Source organism: Xyrauchen texanus, chromosome 10 (genome assembly GCF_025860055.1).
Source record: "Xyrauchen texanus isolate HMW12.3.18 chromosome 10, RBS_HiC_50CHRs, whole genome shotgun sequence".
NCBI classification, from domain to species: Eukaryota; Metazoa; Chordata; class Actinopteri; order Cypriniformes; family Catostomidae; genus Xyrauchen; species Xyrauchen texanus.
In genome coordinates, this window is record NC_068285.1 from 25,747,960 (window position 1) to 25,764,059 (window position 16,100).

Below are 16,100 nucleotides of genomic sequence, written 5' to 3' on the forward strand. Positions count from 1 at the left end.
ACATGTTTGTGGTCTGTAAAAGTAAAAACAAAAAACTAAATGAGAATAACTCATTTAAAAGTCTCTATACAGGAATATACAGGAAAAATTTTGACATCTGCAGTCTCCTTGGAGAGAGCTCATTTACACACTTCCTTGCAGTTGACGCAAGCACAGAGTATCTGAGACTCCAATGACTTATATTGTATGGACATAAAATCCATGATACCTCCTTCAAAATCTCTTTTAAAGGAAGAGATCTTTTAAGAAAAAAAAAGTAATACAAGTTTGAGAATAATCGTTTTCTGGTGAACTATCCCATTAAAGCTTGAGCCCCCTTTCACAAGGAATGTTCCAACTGCACAATCAATCAGTTTCAGTTTCAGTGACCAAAATAGTTAATTACAAACCAGAGTGCGCTAAATGGATGCTTGCGAACAGGAGATAACCATATAGACTTCCTAAGCGCTCTCCATTAGGATCGGCATTGGATGTGACAATGACTAAACATAATTAGTTATTATATTAGTTAAGTTATTACAGATTTACATACAGTATCACACATATATAACAAAACAACTTTAGCATTTTGTTTTAATGTCCTGAAGATCACAGCAGTCAGTGAAAATTTTCCATTTCAAAAGTTAAGCAAATTTAATTGTTCAAGTCCTACATCAATGATCTCTTTAACCAAAGCATTTCCCTCCCTTTTAAGAGATGCTTGCTCAAGTATATCACTCAAAATCTCGCTCCCAGTGCTTGTTCAACCCATTGAAAATGTAAAACACACAATCAAATGAATAAAACACACAGACACTTTTGTATTTACACGCTCAAACACAATGCAACCTGATCCTGAGTGGCTGCAATAAATCTAATTAAGTCTGCGCTACACACAGAGAAAAGCTCTGGGCATCCAGAGGTGATTCATCACTTACGGTAATTCTGCAGTAACAGATAAACAAGCACATTTGAAACCATCCCACACAACTCATTACTCTAGAGTATCTCCAACGAATGCAATAAACTGTGGCTAAAGTATAATACAGAAGAAAATGCGTAACAGTGCAGAAACTGCCAAAATGTAATAGTCGGGCCGCAAGCAATTTTATCATGAGACGTTTTTCTTATTTGAAGTCGACTGACTATTTGAGGCAGCTATGTTGTTCTTTCAATGAAGTTGTACAGTTGCCAAAAATTTGTGATAAGAGATGCTCAGGGGTACCAAGATGCTCAGCTGTGTTATCAAAGATCTTATGGCTACCACACAGGAAGTATAGTATTCTCGTTGATGTCTAATTACTCCTGTTGGTGAGCAGAAGGAGATGTCAGCCATCTCATTCAACCAATCAATTTCCCATCTTCTCCAGATGACTTCCTGCTACAGGGCTGGAGATGAGGCAGTGTTGCCTGGCAACTGAGAGCTGGTTGAGGAAATGGATGATAAATGTCTTCCTGATCTCAAAAGAGTCATATTAGACAGACAGGGGGGCATTTACAGATGAGATTTTGATAAGAGCAAATCAAGTCCTGTGAAGGAGATGGGATTCAGGCAGGTGGACAGATATAGTAGCTGCGTCTGAATTCCCATTCTGCCGTAGTATGCACTGAATTTGATGAAGAGCTTCTCAACAGTAGATTGGTTTTGAAAGAATTTGAGGGTGAGTACATGAATGTTGACAATTTCAGGGGGGCCTGGGTACCTCAGCAAATATTGACGCTGACTACCACCCCTGGAATCGCGAGTTCGAATCCAGGGTGTGCTGAGTGACTCCAGCCAGGCCTCCTAAGCAACCAAATTGGCCCTGTTTCTAGGGAGGGTAGAGTCACATGGGGTAACCTCCTCGTGATCACTATAATGTGAATCTCGCTCTTGGTGGGGCGAGTGGTGTGTTGTGCGTGGATGCCGCGGAGAAGAGCGTGAAGCCTCCAAACACATTATGTCTCTGCGGTAATGCGCTCAACAAGCGACGTGACAAGATGCACGGATTGATGGTCTCAGACACGGAGGCAACTGAGATTCATCCTCCGCCACCCGGATTGAGGCAAGTCACTACACCACCACAAGGACTTAAGAGCGCATTGGGAATTGGGCAAGTCAAATTGGAGGAAAAGGGGAGAAAATTGTTTTTTTTTACAATTTCCATTTTTTGGTGAACTATCCCTTAATATTTTAAGTACTCTCCAGGATTAATATTGTTTTGAAATTTGTATTTAGATTTCATTCTATTCAATGTTTGATTTGTCTTTTCAATTTAGTTTCTTTTTATTTGTTTTCATTCTGAGACGGTCAGGTTTAGATTTTTTTTAAGCATGTTTACTTCTATTATGGTTTTAGTATTTCAAGGCTAACAAAGTTAAAGGTGCACTCAGTCATTTTTTCCCATTAAAAAAGTTTTACTCCTAAATAAATTAATTGTAATTTTTAAACATATGTATAAAATCATGAGACGTGGACTAGTCATCTCAGTAACCTATTTTTCTACATGGGGCAGGGGCCCATTTAGAATCACATGATCATCTGAAAACTACTCGCTTTATCTCCGTAACCATCTTGTTATTGGACACTTTCACTCTTGGATTAAATTAATCATGGCTGATTGTAAACAGTGAATTTCTACAATCGCATCTGTAACTGAAAACTATTGATTTTGAATGATTCTGCATCCACACCACTAGGTGACACTGTAAATCCAAGATGACATGAGCAAAAAGTTACGGAGTACACCTTTATTGTGTTAACAGATAACTTTAAAAAATGTTTGCAAAGGTTTCACATTTTAAAATATATTGTCTGTTAAACTAAAGCATTTTTTATACACATTTAAATGGTTTGTTTTCCAATGATGTTCCTTATCAGGGAAGTAAACATACAGACAAAATTGTATTTATTTTTTTCTCCCCTTATTCTACCCAATACCCAATGCGCTCTAAGGATGGTGGAGGAAGAATCTCAGTTGCCTCCACGTCTGAGACGTCAATCCGCGCATCTTATCACGTGGCATGTTGAGCACATTACCACGGAGACCTAGCATGTGTGGAGGCTTCGCGCTATTCTCCGTGCCATCAATGCACAACTCACCACGTACGCCACCGAGATTGAACCACATTATAGTGACCATGAAGGTTACCTCATGTGACTCTACCCTCCCTAGCAACCGGACAATTTTGTTGCTTAGGAGACCTGGCTTTCTCACGACTCCAGAGGTGATTGTCAGCGTCTTTACTTGCTGAGCTACCCAGGCCCACATACAGATACATTTTGACTGGGGACCATAATGTCTCACTGGAGATCATGAGAAAGTTCTTTAACTCTTTCCCCGCCAGCGTTTTTAAAAAAAAGTTGCCAGCCACCGCCAGGGTTTTTGACGATTTTCGCTAAACTTTAATGGCCCGCAGAATATTTTCTTCCATGAATATATGAAGATGCTATATATCACAATAAAGATCTGAGCCTCTGCTTTTAGGCAAAAAACGATTTTATTTTATCTTCATTTGTTCTTTTTTATTGCGACTTGAACAGAGGTCGGTTTTGTCAAAAAACAACATTTCAGACAAAAAGCTGAGAAAAAGGCATGTTTATGTCTGATACTTTGAGCTTCTCAATACTCCACTTCTTCATGTTTGAGACGATCGCAGTCTGTTTCTTTGATCAAAGAGTTGCGTACTCTTTCAAAACATGCGGAGGGGTCTTCCTTACCGTATAACACCTAAAACACGGAAACCCGGAAAATTCCGTGTTTGGCGGGGAAGCGTTTTTTCATAAAACACGGAAAATTCCGTGTTTGGCGGGGAAAGAGTTAAAGTGCTCCTGCTCTTTCTCCCAAGTCTCTCTTGTGCTATTTTCTATTTGCTGTGATGGATGAATGACCATTTAAGCTTCCACCTTTATTCACCAGCACGCACTGCTGAGTACACCGCTGGGCAGCAAAGGTGGCCACCTTCCTAAATATAGGTGAATCCAAACCATTTTCAAATATGATAGTAGTATATTCCTTTAAAGTGCAAGAGAAGGAAAACTAAGTGCTGCTGCAGTCAGCAAATGTATAAAGTCAGCAAATCTTTGCTGCGTCTCCTTTGAAAAGCAACTTCAAGATAGATAGACAGATAGATAGACAGCTGGAGAGATGGATAGACAGACAAACAGACAGATATCAATGTTAATGTATTTATACTAGGGATGAACCGATGTATCGGCTGCTGATATTTATTGGCCAATTAAACCCTCGGTATATCGGTTATGAAAACACCGATATTAAAACAAACTGTTTTATTTATAATTAAACAGTAGCACACTTTATAAAAACTTTGTGAATTCAAGTGCACAATCCAGAAATAACAATAGCCAAAAAATGAAGGGTTGGCACTCTTAAAAACATGTAATATTTCATTTGTGTTCTTTCTTGTTCTCACATTAATGTGGAAAAAACGTCATAAACGGATGTGACCGTTGTGAATGCAGCACTATGAACCAGCAAACTTTGACTTCTGAGACATCGATATATCCATTAAAGCTGCATGATTAATTGAAATAAAACTGAAATCCCAATATAGCCTTGAGAGATTACTAAATCTTAAAAGGCTATGTTTCAAAATATAGTCCGCATTCAGCACTTTAGTCAGTGCTGTGTGAGCAAGCAGCACCCTCTAGCGGTGTAAGTGGCATTATCCTTTATACCAATATATTGTTTCTTTGGTAAAAACGTTTTTTTTTTTTTATGATGTGGTTGACATTTCCCTGGAATTGTACAACATATGCAAATTATGAAATTGTAATGTTTTATAATAAACAGTACATATTTGTCAAATGTGTTTTATTTTGAACTCCAAAAACAAAAGTGCAAAAATGTTTTAGAAGTATAAAAAAAAGCTTTTTTCTTATCATTCATCAATTTAACATATTTAGTTATTTTATGTTTTAAATATGTATTGTTAATATATATTAAATATGCTTATCTTCTATTTATCTTTCTTTATTGGCTCTCTTTAAAAATGTTATGCCCGTCATGTGTTCAACAGATACAATGTTCAATAGAAATCATATGGTTAGGGCAGTAAAAAGCATTTGAACAGATCTTTGTATATTTTTAAAGCATAATTCCCAAGTAAAATAGTGATCAGGTGCCTCGTACAAACATTGTGTACGCACAAAAATGTTGCATACGCCAGTTCTCATGCTCACGAAGGGATTTATAAAAAGAATACTTGACGTGAAAATGTGTGCACCGACACGCAAGCTCTACCCCTTGCGCACACACTCTTTTACTGCTGTGTGTAAATTGGCGACTCCAGCTGGACAAATAATGAACTAAACAGACTGATTATGAACTAAGCGTTTTCATTTAATACACCACATTTTGAATAACAAATTATGTAGTTAAGCACTTGAATCAAAAATAATTGCTATGAAACCCTGTTTGTAGTCTTATTAAAAAACATCATGAAATGAACCTTTGCCATTAAGCTGTTTTTCGGATATAAAAGGTGTATATTTAGGTTTGAGTTTTATATATAAGGCCCCTGATGACAAAATAAGGTGAGTGGCAAAATAGTGGTATTCGCCTATAGATTTTTGTTCAAATCTGCCAAACATTTTCATATCAGTTCATGACATTAATACCGTAATGAATGTTAATTTTCCCACATGATTAACAAGAGAAATTAGGCTGGTACAGGAGCAGCAATCAGAAGAGCTTAGGACAGACAAAAACTGAGGCTCAGACCAGATTCTTGAGCTGCTCAGACTGCCTGCAAACTCTTAAATTAAAAGTCAGATGTCAATAAGGCTCTCTCTCTCTCTACCCCAAACGTTGATCTCAAACACCTTCCATGAAGAGAAACAGTGCAAATATGTGTCAATGAGCTGTGCTGACCCGATACTTTATTAGAATGAAATGGGAGGCAATTTATCTAAACGCCATGACCTGCTGTAGTCAATATCCACATGTTGATATGCATATATTTACTACTCAGGAGTCTGACAGCTCAGAGCTCGAATGCTAGACAGCTCAAAGCATGCTACAAAACATCTATAAAAATGGTCTTGAACTATTAGGATGCACTAATCACAGCCTGCCTAATAAGGATATCAGGGAACACAGATTGTAATAGCAGAACAATGCTCAATGTACAGCACCGAAATACACAAAGGTGTCAAGAAATAACCTTTTATTGAGATGGCACAGTAAAGGTAAATGTGAATAGGGAACTAACGAGAGACACTTTGATCGAGATATTAGAGTCATAACACTACGTTGCCAATGCTGATGTGACTGGCACCCTCATATAAAATGCTCCTGTTCAGTTCCAAGGTCAATATCCACTATGGCCCATCAAGTGCGCTCTAGAAAAATAGTGTAGGGGACTCATTCAACCACACTGAGGGTAAATAACATTGATGCACAGCTATAATGTAACTGGAAGAGAAGCTTATGTGCCACATTGAGCATGTGGAGGAGTTTCGCCTTTGTTAGGAGGCTTCATCAAAATCCCGCTACCACACGCGTCACTCAACACTCAAAGTTGAGTACAGAGACTCTGCTGGAGATCTCTGAAGGGACGAGATAATGATGCTTTCATGTAAAATTCATGTGGCGCTCTGCATTATAATGTGACCTATGGAGCATTTCAGTTACGCAACATTTTAATTCCCATGCCATGGTTCAAAGTTCAGGACTGAAGTGATTTTCATTAGCATACCTCTCCTTGTGTTTATTTTATGATGACTACACACTCAAGAGACATAGTGTGAGACCAAGACAGTTCTAAGACAAATTCATTTTCAATATTTGCCATGCTGTGAGATGAGAGGAAAGTTACATCTAGAAATATGTGACTTGGGGCAAAAATCCAGATATAGGTTTCATTTTCTTTCCTCCTAGAAGGTTCGAAGGGCAGCATTTCCCAAATGAAAACGGAAATGAGTAATGCTGCTTTGGGAAAACAAAGATGTAATTTTTAGCATCCTTTTGAAAGCAATCTCCATAGAAAGAAAAATCAAAAGATTTTATCAGCTGAGTCGACTCCAGTGACTAGCCAGCAATTGCATTACACCACAATCTGTCAGTGCGGTCCATTCAAAGATAACATGTTGAATCAAAACAAAACAATTCTGGAGGGGCAGTATAGGTGTCAAAGGAAGTCATCCAACCATGGCGCTGATCTGAGACTACATAAAACATGACAGGTTTAAACAATGAGCTTTCTCCCTTAGGACACAGATCAGTGGCGTACCGCAAGTCTATGAGGCCCCCTCTCAAAACAAGAGATGGAGCCCTGCCCACAGATAGTGACGTTATGCATGAGCATTTGTATCAAGGATTAAATAGTATTGCTTGTCAGAGCAGCAGCCTTGTGGTCAATACTTTAACATATTGTGTGGTTGCGTCACTGGAGACCCAATTCCCCTATACAATACACACTGATTTTGCTCTGCATATAAACATCTTTACCATCATTCTGACAGCTTATTCAGTGTGCATGTAGTGTGCACATGGCTGTTTATGAATTGATGTTAAAACCAGAGGACATCCCAATGATTTCAAAATCACATGGAAATGTGATTCCTTGCTTTGTCTGCATTTTGGAATAAGCTGATTTTTGACAGTTATCAGTTTATTGTTGTGCATGTAAACCTACCAACTGGCTCATAAGCTCATCGTGAGTATGCCAGTGACAAAAAGCGGCACAATAAAGGTTCCTTTCCTTACCCACATCCAGGTTGCATTAAAACCAAGCACATTCATTTCTCTGCAAGCATCTGTTGATCATACCAGCTGAACTTTTTTGAATAATAGTAAAGTCATCAAAACTATGGAATAACATACATGGAACTATGGGAATTATGTTGTGACTAAACAAAATCCAAAATATATTTTAGCATCTTCAAAGTTGTCACCCTTTGCCTAGAATTTGCAGACATGTACTCTTGACATTTTCTCAACCAACTTCTTAAGATATCACCCTGGGATGCTTTTAAACAGTACTGAAAGAGTTCCCGTCTATGTTGGGCACTTCTTGGCTGCTTTTCTTTATGATTTGGTCTAAGCCATCAATTTCAAAAACTTTTTTTTTATATAAAATGTTAGTTTTATAATGAAATAAATTAATATGGTGGCACAATTATATTTTTGTCTATAAAACTCATTTCAAGCATTTAAGCATACGCCTTCAGATCAAAAGATTTTTAAGATGAAGAAAAATATTTCAGTCAAATGTTTCAAAACTTTTGACCGGTAGTGTATATATATTTATGATTCTTGTCTTTCTACAGTATTGCAAACACCAAATACAGACTCAATTCAGTACCCACGTGCTCCATTGTCGGCAGCTGCTTTCCAGCTCTCATGTAGCCCGTGCGCGCACATACAAGAAGACAGCTTGAGACACGCGATTGCGGCAGTTTCTCTTCGAAATTATGTTGTGTTATGTACTTGAGGAATTTTCAAACTTTAAAGTCAAGAGCAAGGGCATTTGCATTTTCAGCAAAACTCTTTATTAAGACATGATGGAATAAACCTAGCAAACTTTAGCAGATCTAGCTTTTATTTTTTATCTCTTGAACCTATTCAGCCTGTTTACAACCTGCTTTCTTGTACATTAACTTAAGCATTCAACGAATCAATGAAAACGGTATACAGCTAAACAGAACGTGTGTCAAACTACGGAAAGTCGACAGGGACAAAATAGTGTTTCTTTTTAATCGCGTTTTAAAGTATATGTGTTAAAAGCATGCAATTACTGATCTTCAAGCATATCGAAGACTGAGACTAAAGTTAGTGTGACTTTTTTAGTTTACTATATAAATAGCACCTCATTAAAATTTGTATTATAAAGTGTATTATATTCCGATATTTCATCAAAGTATGGCCCCATATCCACAGAGATCTGGGCTAAGCCCTGAAAGTCCACTGACCCTAGCACTGCCCTGCTCAGCAGATAACAACAATATTCCCTTCTGACACTCAAATATAGTAAGACCAGGTGTAGCAATGACTACGCCAACTATTTGAGCTCCGTGCCAATAGTAGATCATAGAAAATCTCAAACACATTTCAACACTAGGCTTGGAATACAATGCACATATCAATTATAGCATTATAGAGATGTGGAGCCAGTACTATTCTTAAGATTAAAGTAGTTGTGAAGAGGTAAAACAAACAAGATAAATAAAGGGGGGAATAACCTTTTTTAAAAAATGGCAGCCAAAATATGTTAATTTAACTAAAATAGCTGTAAAGATAACAAAAAATTATGAATGAAATAATCATCATCAGAGCTCCATCTACTTGAGGATCTTAAAGGAATATTCCAGGTTCAATACAAGTCAAGATCAAAGGACAGCTTTTGTGGCATATTGTAGATTACCACAAAAATCTATTTTGACTTCTCCCTCCTTTAAAACATCTATGGTAATAATTCTAAACTATAGCCAAAACACATAAACAATATGCATGTTAACATGATTCTAGTGTGATAAAATCATTTTCCTTTTCTATGTAAAGTAATATCGAATTTTACATCTTTGCTGCGATGACGACGCAGCTCCACAATCCCTAACAACTGTAAAAATGTAACATTTAAACAACTTTACAGCTGAATACTACATGAGTTTTAAAATATAGAATTAAAGTAAGTGCTCTTGTAAAATTCTAAGCTTCACATTTCTGACTTTAAACCCTCCAAAAATTGACCCCATTCACTTCTATTGCAAGTCTCATTGTAATCTCGATTTTGGCTCTTTTTTATTTTTAAATAAATGGACAAGTCAATTTTATTTTTGTGGTAATCCACATCATGCCACAAAAGCTGTCGATTGAGCTTAACTTAAATTGAACCCAGAATATTCCTTTAATATTATTTATCACTTAGATAAATCCTCCACCTGTAATCTTGTCAAGTTGCAGAATGACCTAGAAAAGATGACTGCAAGTGTTTGCGATCCAAGGGTTCAGTGCTTCAATACAAATGCAAATTAGAATTGAAGTATCCATTTAAGTATTTTGTGGAGAATTTATTCAAGGTGCTAAGCAGAGACTCGAATCTTTCCTGTTAACTGAAATTAATTGCTTCATGACCTGCTCATGAATGAGATTGGCTGCCCCGTTCACTGCGCAATATCTTTCTCCCTCACTACAGCTACACAAATATATGTCATTTCCAAAGACAGCAATATAACCCATTTTACGCCTGTCTAGAACACAATAAGATGAAATGGCAAATAGTTTCATGCTCCAACGATGTATCTGACTCACAGTGATTTTTGGAAGTGACCTTTGTGTGTACTCTGAGTTGATCTGATTTTATGGCTTCTTTATGAGTTTAAGTGTTGGGGAATAACTACCGGTAACTAAAAGTAGCAACGCAAATAACTTGCCTACATAGTTCAGCAGTTCTCATAGTACTTCAGTTGTTTTCAAAATCAAGTATATTTTACAGTAATAATATACTTTTTCCAAAAAGTAGTGGTGTAGCACAACAAAACGCTTCTACTGAGCATGCAGCTTTACGGGCCATTCACAAAGAGTGCTGTGTTTTCAATAGTTTTTCTTTGTACACGTAAAAGAAGTCAATTTTGATTGCTGCGTTAAATGACACTGTTTTTTCAGCGTCTCGTGCAGGAGCAGCAGGTTTTTTAAAAGAACTTTTAGAAATGTTTCTCGAGGCACCTGCATTCTGTTCCAATCTAAATATGCTAGCTTTTTTTTAGTGCAAGAATGATTTGAACATTTGGCGGTTTATGAACATTATATACATTTTCTAATGTAAATTAAATAATGTAAAAATCTTTTTTTTTTTGTAGCAAAATATTTTGTTAAATGCTGTTGTTCAGTATGTTCTTTAAACTCACTCATATGAATTAGGATTTATTCTAGTTTGAATTTAGTGCTAATTTATTAGCTGAAGTCATCTTAAATAAGATTTTATTTATTAAAACACCCACATTTTTTGTACCATATATACAGCTCTGACTAAATTTGACATTATACTATCTGATAGTTATAGGTCTATAATAAAAAGACATTACACATAAGTAGCTTAAATGTAGTTTGCTACTTTTAGTTAGAAGCTTGTTGAGTAGCTGAAGATCAACTACAAGCTGCTACTTTAAATTATGCATAGCTTGTGACTTGGCAAAAAACTGTTTGGAAGTGGCTTCTCCAACAGTCCATCAACAGGGGGATAAAGATGGATGAATGGAGAGTGGGCATACCGTGCAAAGATCCTTGTACTGCATCTTCTGGAACTTGGTGTCGGCGTTGCCAGCGCACAACTCTACATATCCCAGCACCACCTGGAAGACTGTGTTGTGGATGGCCTGGGTGAAGTGCATGTGCAGCTGGTCCATGGCCATCTGAGGGGAAAAAGGAAAGCAAGTAAGAGGATTAGTTGAAGCCAAAAGGTTTCCAGAACACTCCCTCCATCTGCTATTGGCTGCCAAATCAGGACCCAAACTTACACCATTGGTTGAGCCGATATTGCTATGTCAGTCTGGTCCTGACACTCCAACAAACAGAGCAACGTTTTAATTTTTTCCACCCACAATAAATGGGACAGAAAAATTACACACTTCAAAAAGACTTCTGTCTTTTTTATCCAGCTGACAAAAACTTAACAGGCATATCAAAGGAAACAATAAAGCTATTATGCTTAGAAAAGAAAAATCAATATTACAACCTACCAAGCATTGCAGATACCAACATACCATAAAATGAGCACCAATGTTTAACAACTGGCATATTGATTTGGTCAGAAATTGCACTAAAGAACTGTTTTGATGCTTGTGGTTTTTCTTCTCACAAACACTATGCTTTAATCTACAGTACACAGCAACTACATATACCTTACAAACAAACACCCACACAAGCATCAATAACTAAAGAAACAGCTTTCATATCATGTGACAGCATTCAAATCCACTCAAAGCTCCAGGCACTCTAGAATCCAGAAATAGCCACACATGAGTAATTTTGAAAGAAGCCCTATTCTATTAAAAGGCAAAATAAAATCTATTTAACGGCCTGATTTCCTGAGAAACCAGTTTAGTTGCAGACCCCTTGCGGCCTTACATTGAGAAACATCTAACGCTGTCTCAGGAGGTCTGTTTGAAGGTAAAGCTGTGGGTAACGGTGGGCCAAGCACACACTCCCAGAGGACATGATTCATTCCAGAACTACATACCAAAGCTCAGTATCATCCTGGTGGGGAAAGAAAAAGCTTAGCCGCAACTTAATTACAGTGCGTTTCTCCGCCTGTCTTCCTCAACCTTGAGCATATCGCTCCGTAGGCTTCTGCTGAATAGGATCAAAACGGCACAATATTTGTCTTCTCATGCAGGTCAAAGCATTAAAATAAGGGCAGGGGGAAATTACTTTAAAGTGAAAATAGAAAATAGTGGAATTTACAGAGTTATTTTCTTTGTCTTTATACGTTCTGTGAGGGAAAAGATTTTAAAACTGAACTGAAATAAAAAAGTCATAACCCATCTGAAGAAAACCATGGTGGAAACATTAGTTGTGCTGAAAAAAATGAGCAGTTACATCCATTAGACAAATTTAATGACAAGAAAAACAAAAAAACAGTGAAGATGAAAAGATCGAGAATTAGCTGTGCAGTCATTAGGCTAATTGCAGTGTTCATGGAACACAGCCAGAGCGAAAAGCACCTCTTTAGAGGACAAATAAACAGTTTTAGCGATTGACGTACGTACTGAAACAAGGTTAGCGTTTGATGAGTTTTAATCTATGAAGTTGGATGGTCAACAAACTAGCTGAAAGCATGTTGGAATGTCTAGGTTGGATTGTTGTGTCGCACAGTGTCAAAAACCTTTCAAAGTGGTTTGTTGGAAAGCTTATATCACCAAAAAGTTTCAATATTAGCATCCAATATAAGAGTCATGAATAACCTAAGGATCTCTTCAGATAATGAATGAATCAAAATCCTCCACACTGTCAAACTCCAAAAAGGACAGAAGACACTATAAAAGCACCAAAAAAGTGGTCCAAATGATTCTTACACTATAAATCTTCTGAAGCCATACAATAGCTTAGTGTGATGGACAGACAGAATTTAAATTGTTATTCACTGATAATCTTCAACTTCGCTGCAGCTCTCAAATAAAATTTTGCACAGGTTTGATGTCATGATGATTGGTCCCTAATGCTAGAACCAATGGCCAACCAGCACCACAGGTGCCATATATGATTTGAAAGCTGCCTAATGAATGATCTAATGAAAATTACGTGACCATGGTAACATTTTTGCAAACTAAAATGATATGCTATATTACACGTTTTGGTTGCAGTTTCCAGTGAAATGTCCACCAGGGGGTGCCAAAAGCAAGTGAAATTATGTTGTAATTAGATGAGGCTTGTTAGGTGAATTTTAAATGGATGAGTAAAGCATACTTTGACAACCTAAAAATTTAGCCTGAACCTAACCAATAGTATCCTAAAGATAAATGAGAGTTCAACAAATCAGATATCCTTACTCTTACCAATGACTAAACCTAACCGATAATGCGAAACGAAAATTTGACATGATTTTTTTTTTCTGAAGCAACCACATCATCTCGTGACATTTCTATGACTCTCACGTGTCAGCTTGCATGCTTGACTGGTTTTGAACAGCGGTCTTTTAAGACATTCTTTCAGGTGAGTTACCAAGCAAGCTAATAACATTGGAATATGTGTTTAATCAAATCAAATGATGCGTTACTGTAAAAGTGTGTCGATATGATAACATAGCAGTGTGTGGGTAATTGTGTGCAAAATAAGTGTTCATATATTCATAATCAGACATTGCACTCATGATTTGTGTGAAAGTGAATAAAATGCACAGTTGTTGAGACACCTCTAGTGTTAATTTCACAAGAAAACTGCAGCAAAACAAAAAGAGTGGCATTTAAAAATCAGTTTTTCAAAAATGTCGTTATAGTAAGATTCTATTAGACTAGGTTGGAGAATGCAATGTTTTGACAGTAAAGAATTATTTAAAACAACTCTAGTTGCATTGACTTCTGTTATTGAGCTTGATGTGGTCACTATGAACTGCTGTTGTATGTAAAAGAGCTGGATAAAGCTTTCCATCTGTGTTCCATGAATTATAATTAAATGATAGTGAGTGAAAAATGACAGAATTTTTATTTTGGATAAACCATTCCTTTATGTCGCATGTCAGAGATAGTGAGACTGAGTGAATGCATGAATGAATAAACGCAGGGCAGCTGCTATCTACCCAAGAGACTTTGGTGATCAAAGTGACACATGGAAGACTCTTCAGAGAAGGCAGGACACTTCTCAAGACTGCACACATTTGCATACTTAAACACAGACAGGTAGACATGGACACATATACATCGAGAGAGAGACGATTTTGGCCAAATTCTAATGCAGCATTGCATGCGTCCTTCAAACCTTAGTAGAAAAAAGGATTCCAAGATGGTGGAAAAAGCTGGAGAAATGTCGATTATAAATAAATGTAGATTTCATTCAATAATGAAGTCAACAAAAATGAAGTTTAATTGCATTTAAAAATAGATTATTTTAACCAATATTTGTGTTATTTTTTGCCAAAAAAAGTATTGTCAAAAGTATTGTCAGAGTATTGTACTGTTAGCTTAGCAACATGCTAACGTTGCAACAATATTTTATGTCTTCAATCAGACACTTACAAGATGAGGTACCATGAGAGTTAGAATGCTGCCCAAGAAGCCGTTCACACCGAACGCAATCTTGCACTAAAAAAGCTAAACTCAGCACCATGAATGGCAAAACACAGGTGCCTCAAGTCGAGACACACTGTAGCATTTCTTATTAACTTGACACGGTGCCAAAAAATCCACCTCTCCTACATAAGCAAACAGCAAGACAAAGAGCAACAATGACCCCTGTCTAGTGCACGTTTACCAGGTATGAATCATCTTCCCATTTTGAGGGGGAGGAAGGAGGAAAAGTGGAGGCGGGGGAGCAAGGAGGAATAGTGGAGGTGGAGGGGATAAAGTGGGCAGGGAGAACTGGATAAAGCTGCAATGACTCACCTGTGTCTTACCCAGAAGTTTATATGCCAACTGAACTTTGGTGTAATGAGAGACATCAAAGTGCTTGCAGGTCTTGGAAAGTGCCACATCTAGCTGTTCCTGCGTGGAAAGACGTAAAATTAGCATGATCAGCAGCAGCAGATGGAGGAAGTTCACAGGTTCACCTGCTTAATTAGTATGTATATGGAAACTAGGGATATTTACCATTTAGAATTAAATTAAGAGTGCCAATTCCAACTAAATTAAATTCCAAATGAATCTTGAATGTGAAATTAGATAGAAAACAAGATACAGAATTGTAATTCAAATTCAATGAAGTACAATTCAAATGGAATTAAATTAAAATAAGGTCTGAAAGGGTCGTTTTTAATAAAACATTTCATTCTTCAGTATAATGTGCCCAACTTGTAACGTGTTGTGTAGATAACTTCTAAAAGGCAATTTTATCAGATTATTTTGGATTAATTATTGCATGTTTTGATAAAAATCTAACTTTAATTGCATTACATGCTAATTTGCACTCTTTTCTGTAAACATGAAATGAAACGATACTTAATCTCAAATTCTTGAAAATGGAACGAAACATTTATAATAAAGTTTTGATATCAGTTTTGGTGGCTAAGTTAACTGCTTTGACATTTCAGAAATATCCAATAAAAAAGTATCCTACACATCAGGAAATTACACCCAAATTAAATGTAATTATGGTTTGAAATTCAATTTGGTAAATTTCTGCAATTCAAATTCAAATTTCAATTCAACATCTGTGGGCATGGCTAACATAAATCAAGTTTCAACTCATGAACTGAAATTCTTCATTTTGCCCAGCCCCGCTAGTATCAGGGGAAAAACAATTTGGAAGCCCTATTTTATGGTGCTGATATGCAGAATTACAAAAGATGAATGAGGACGATAACGAAATGTGGTTTAAATCACTGACAATACTGAATTTACAACATCATTTGAGCTCAAAGATAAGCATTCACATTCCACAGATTATTGCATTGGATGTATGCCGTTTCTGAAATATAAATGCTGTGCAAATCACTATAACAATGATGGCAGCCTTCATAGCACTTAGTGG

General features: G+C 36.9%; 1 protein-coding gene across 1 annotated transcript in view; it reads right to left on the reverse strand.

Moving 5' to 3' along the window:
• Positions 1-16,100, reverse strand: part of LOC127650657 (syndetin-like) — a 199,768-nt gene that overhangs the window by 134,261 nt on the left and 49,407 nt on the right. Inside the window, exons 11-12 of the mRNA XM_052136228.1 lie at positions 15,017-15,115; positions 11,192-11,332 (exon numbers count right to left, since the gene is read on the reverse strand). Coding sequence (XP_051992188.1) covers positions 11,192-11,332; positions 15,017-15,115 — 240 coding nt within the window. The remainder of the gene's footprint in view (positions 1-11,191; positions 11,333-15,016; positions 15,116-16,100) is intronic.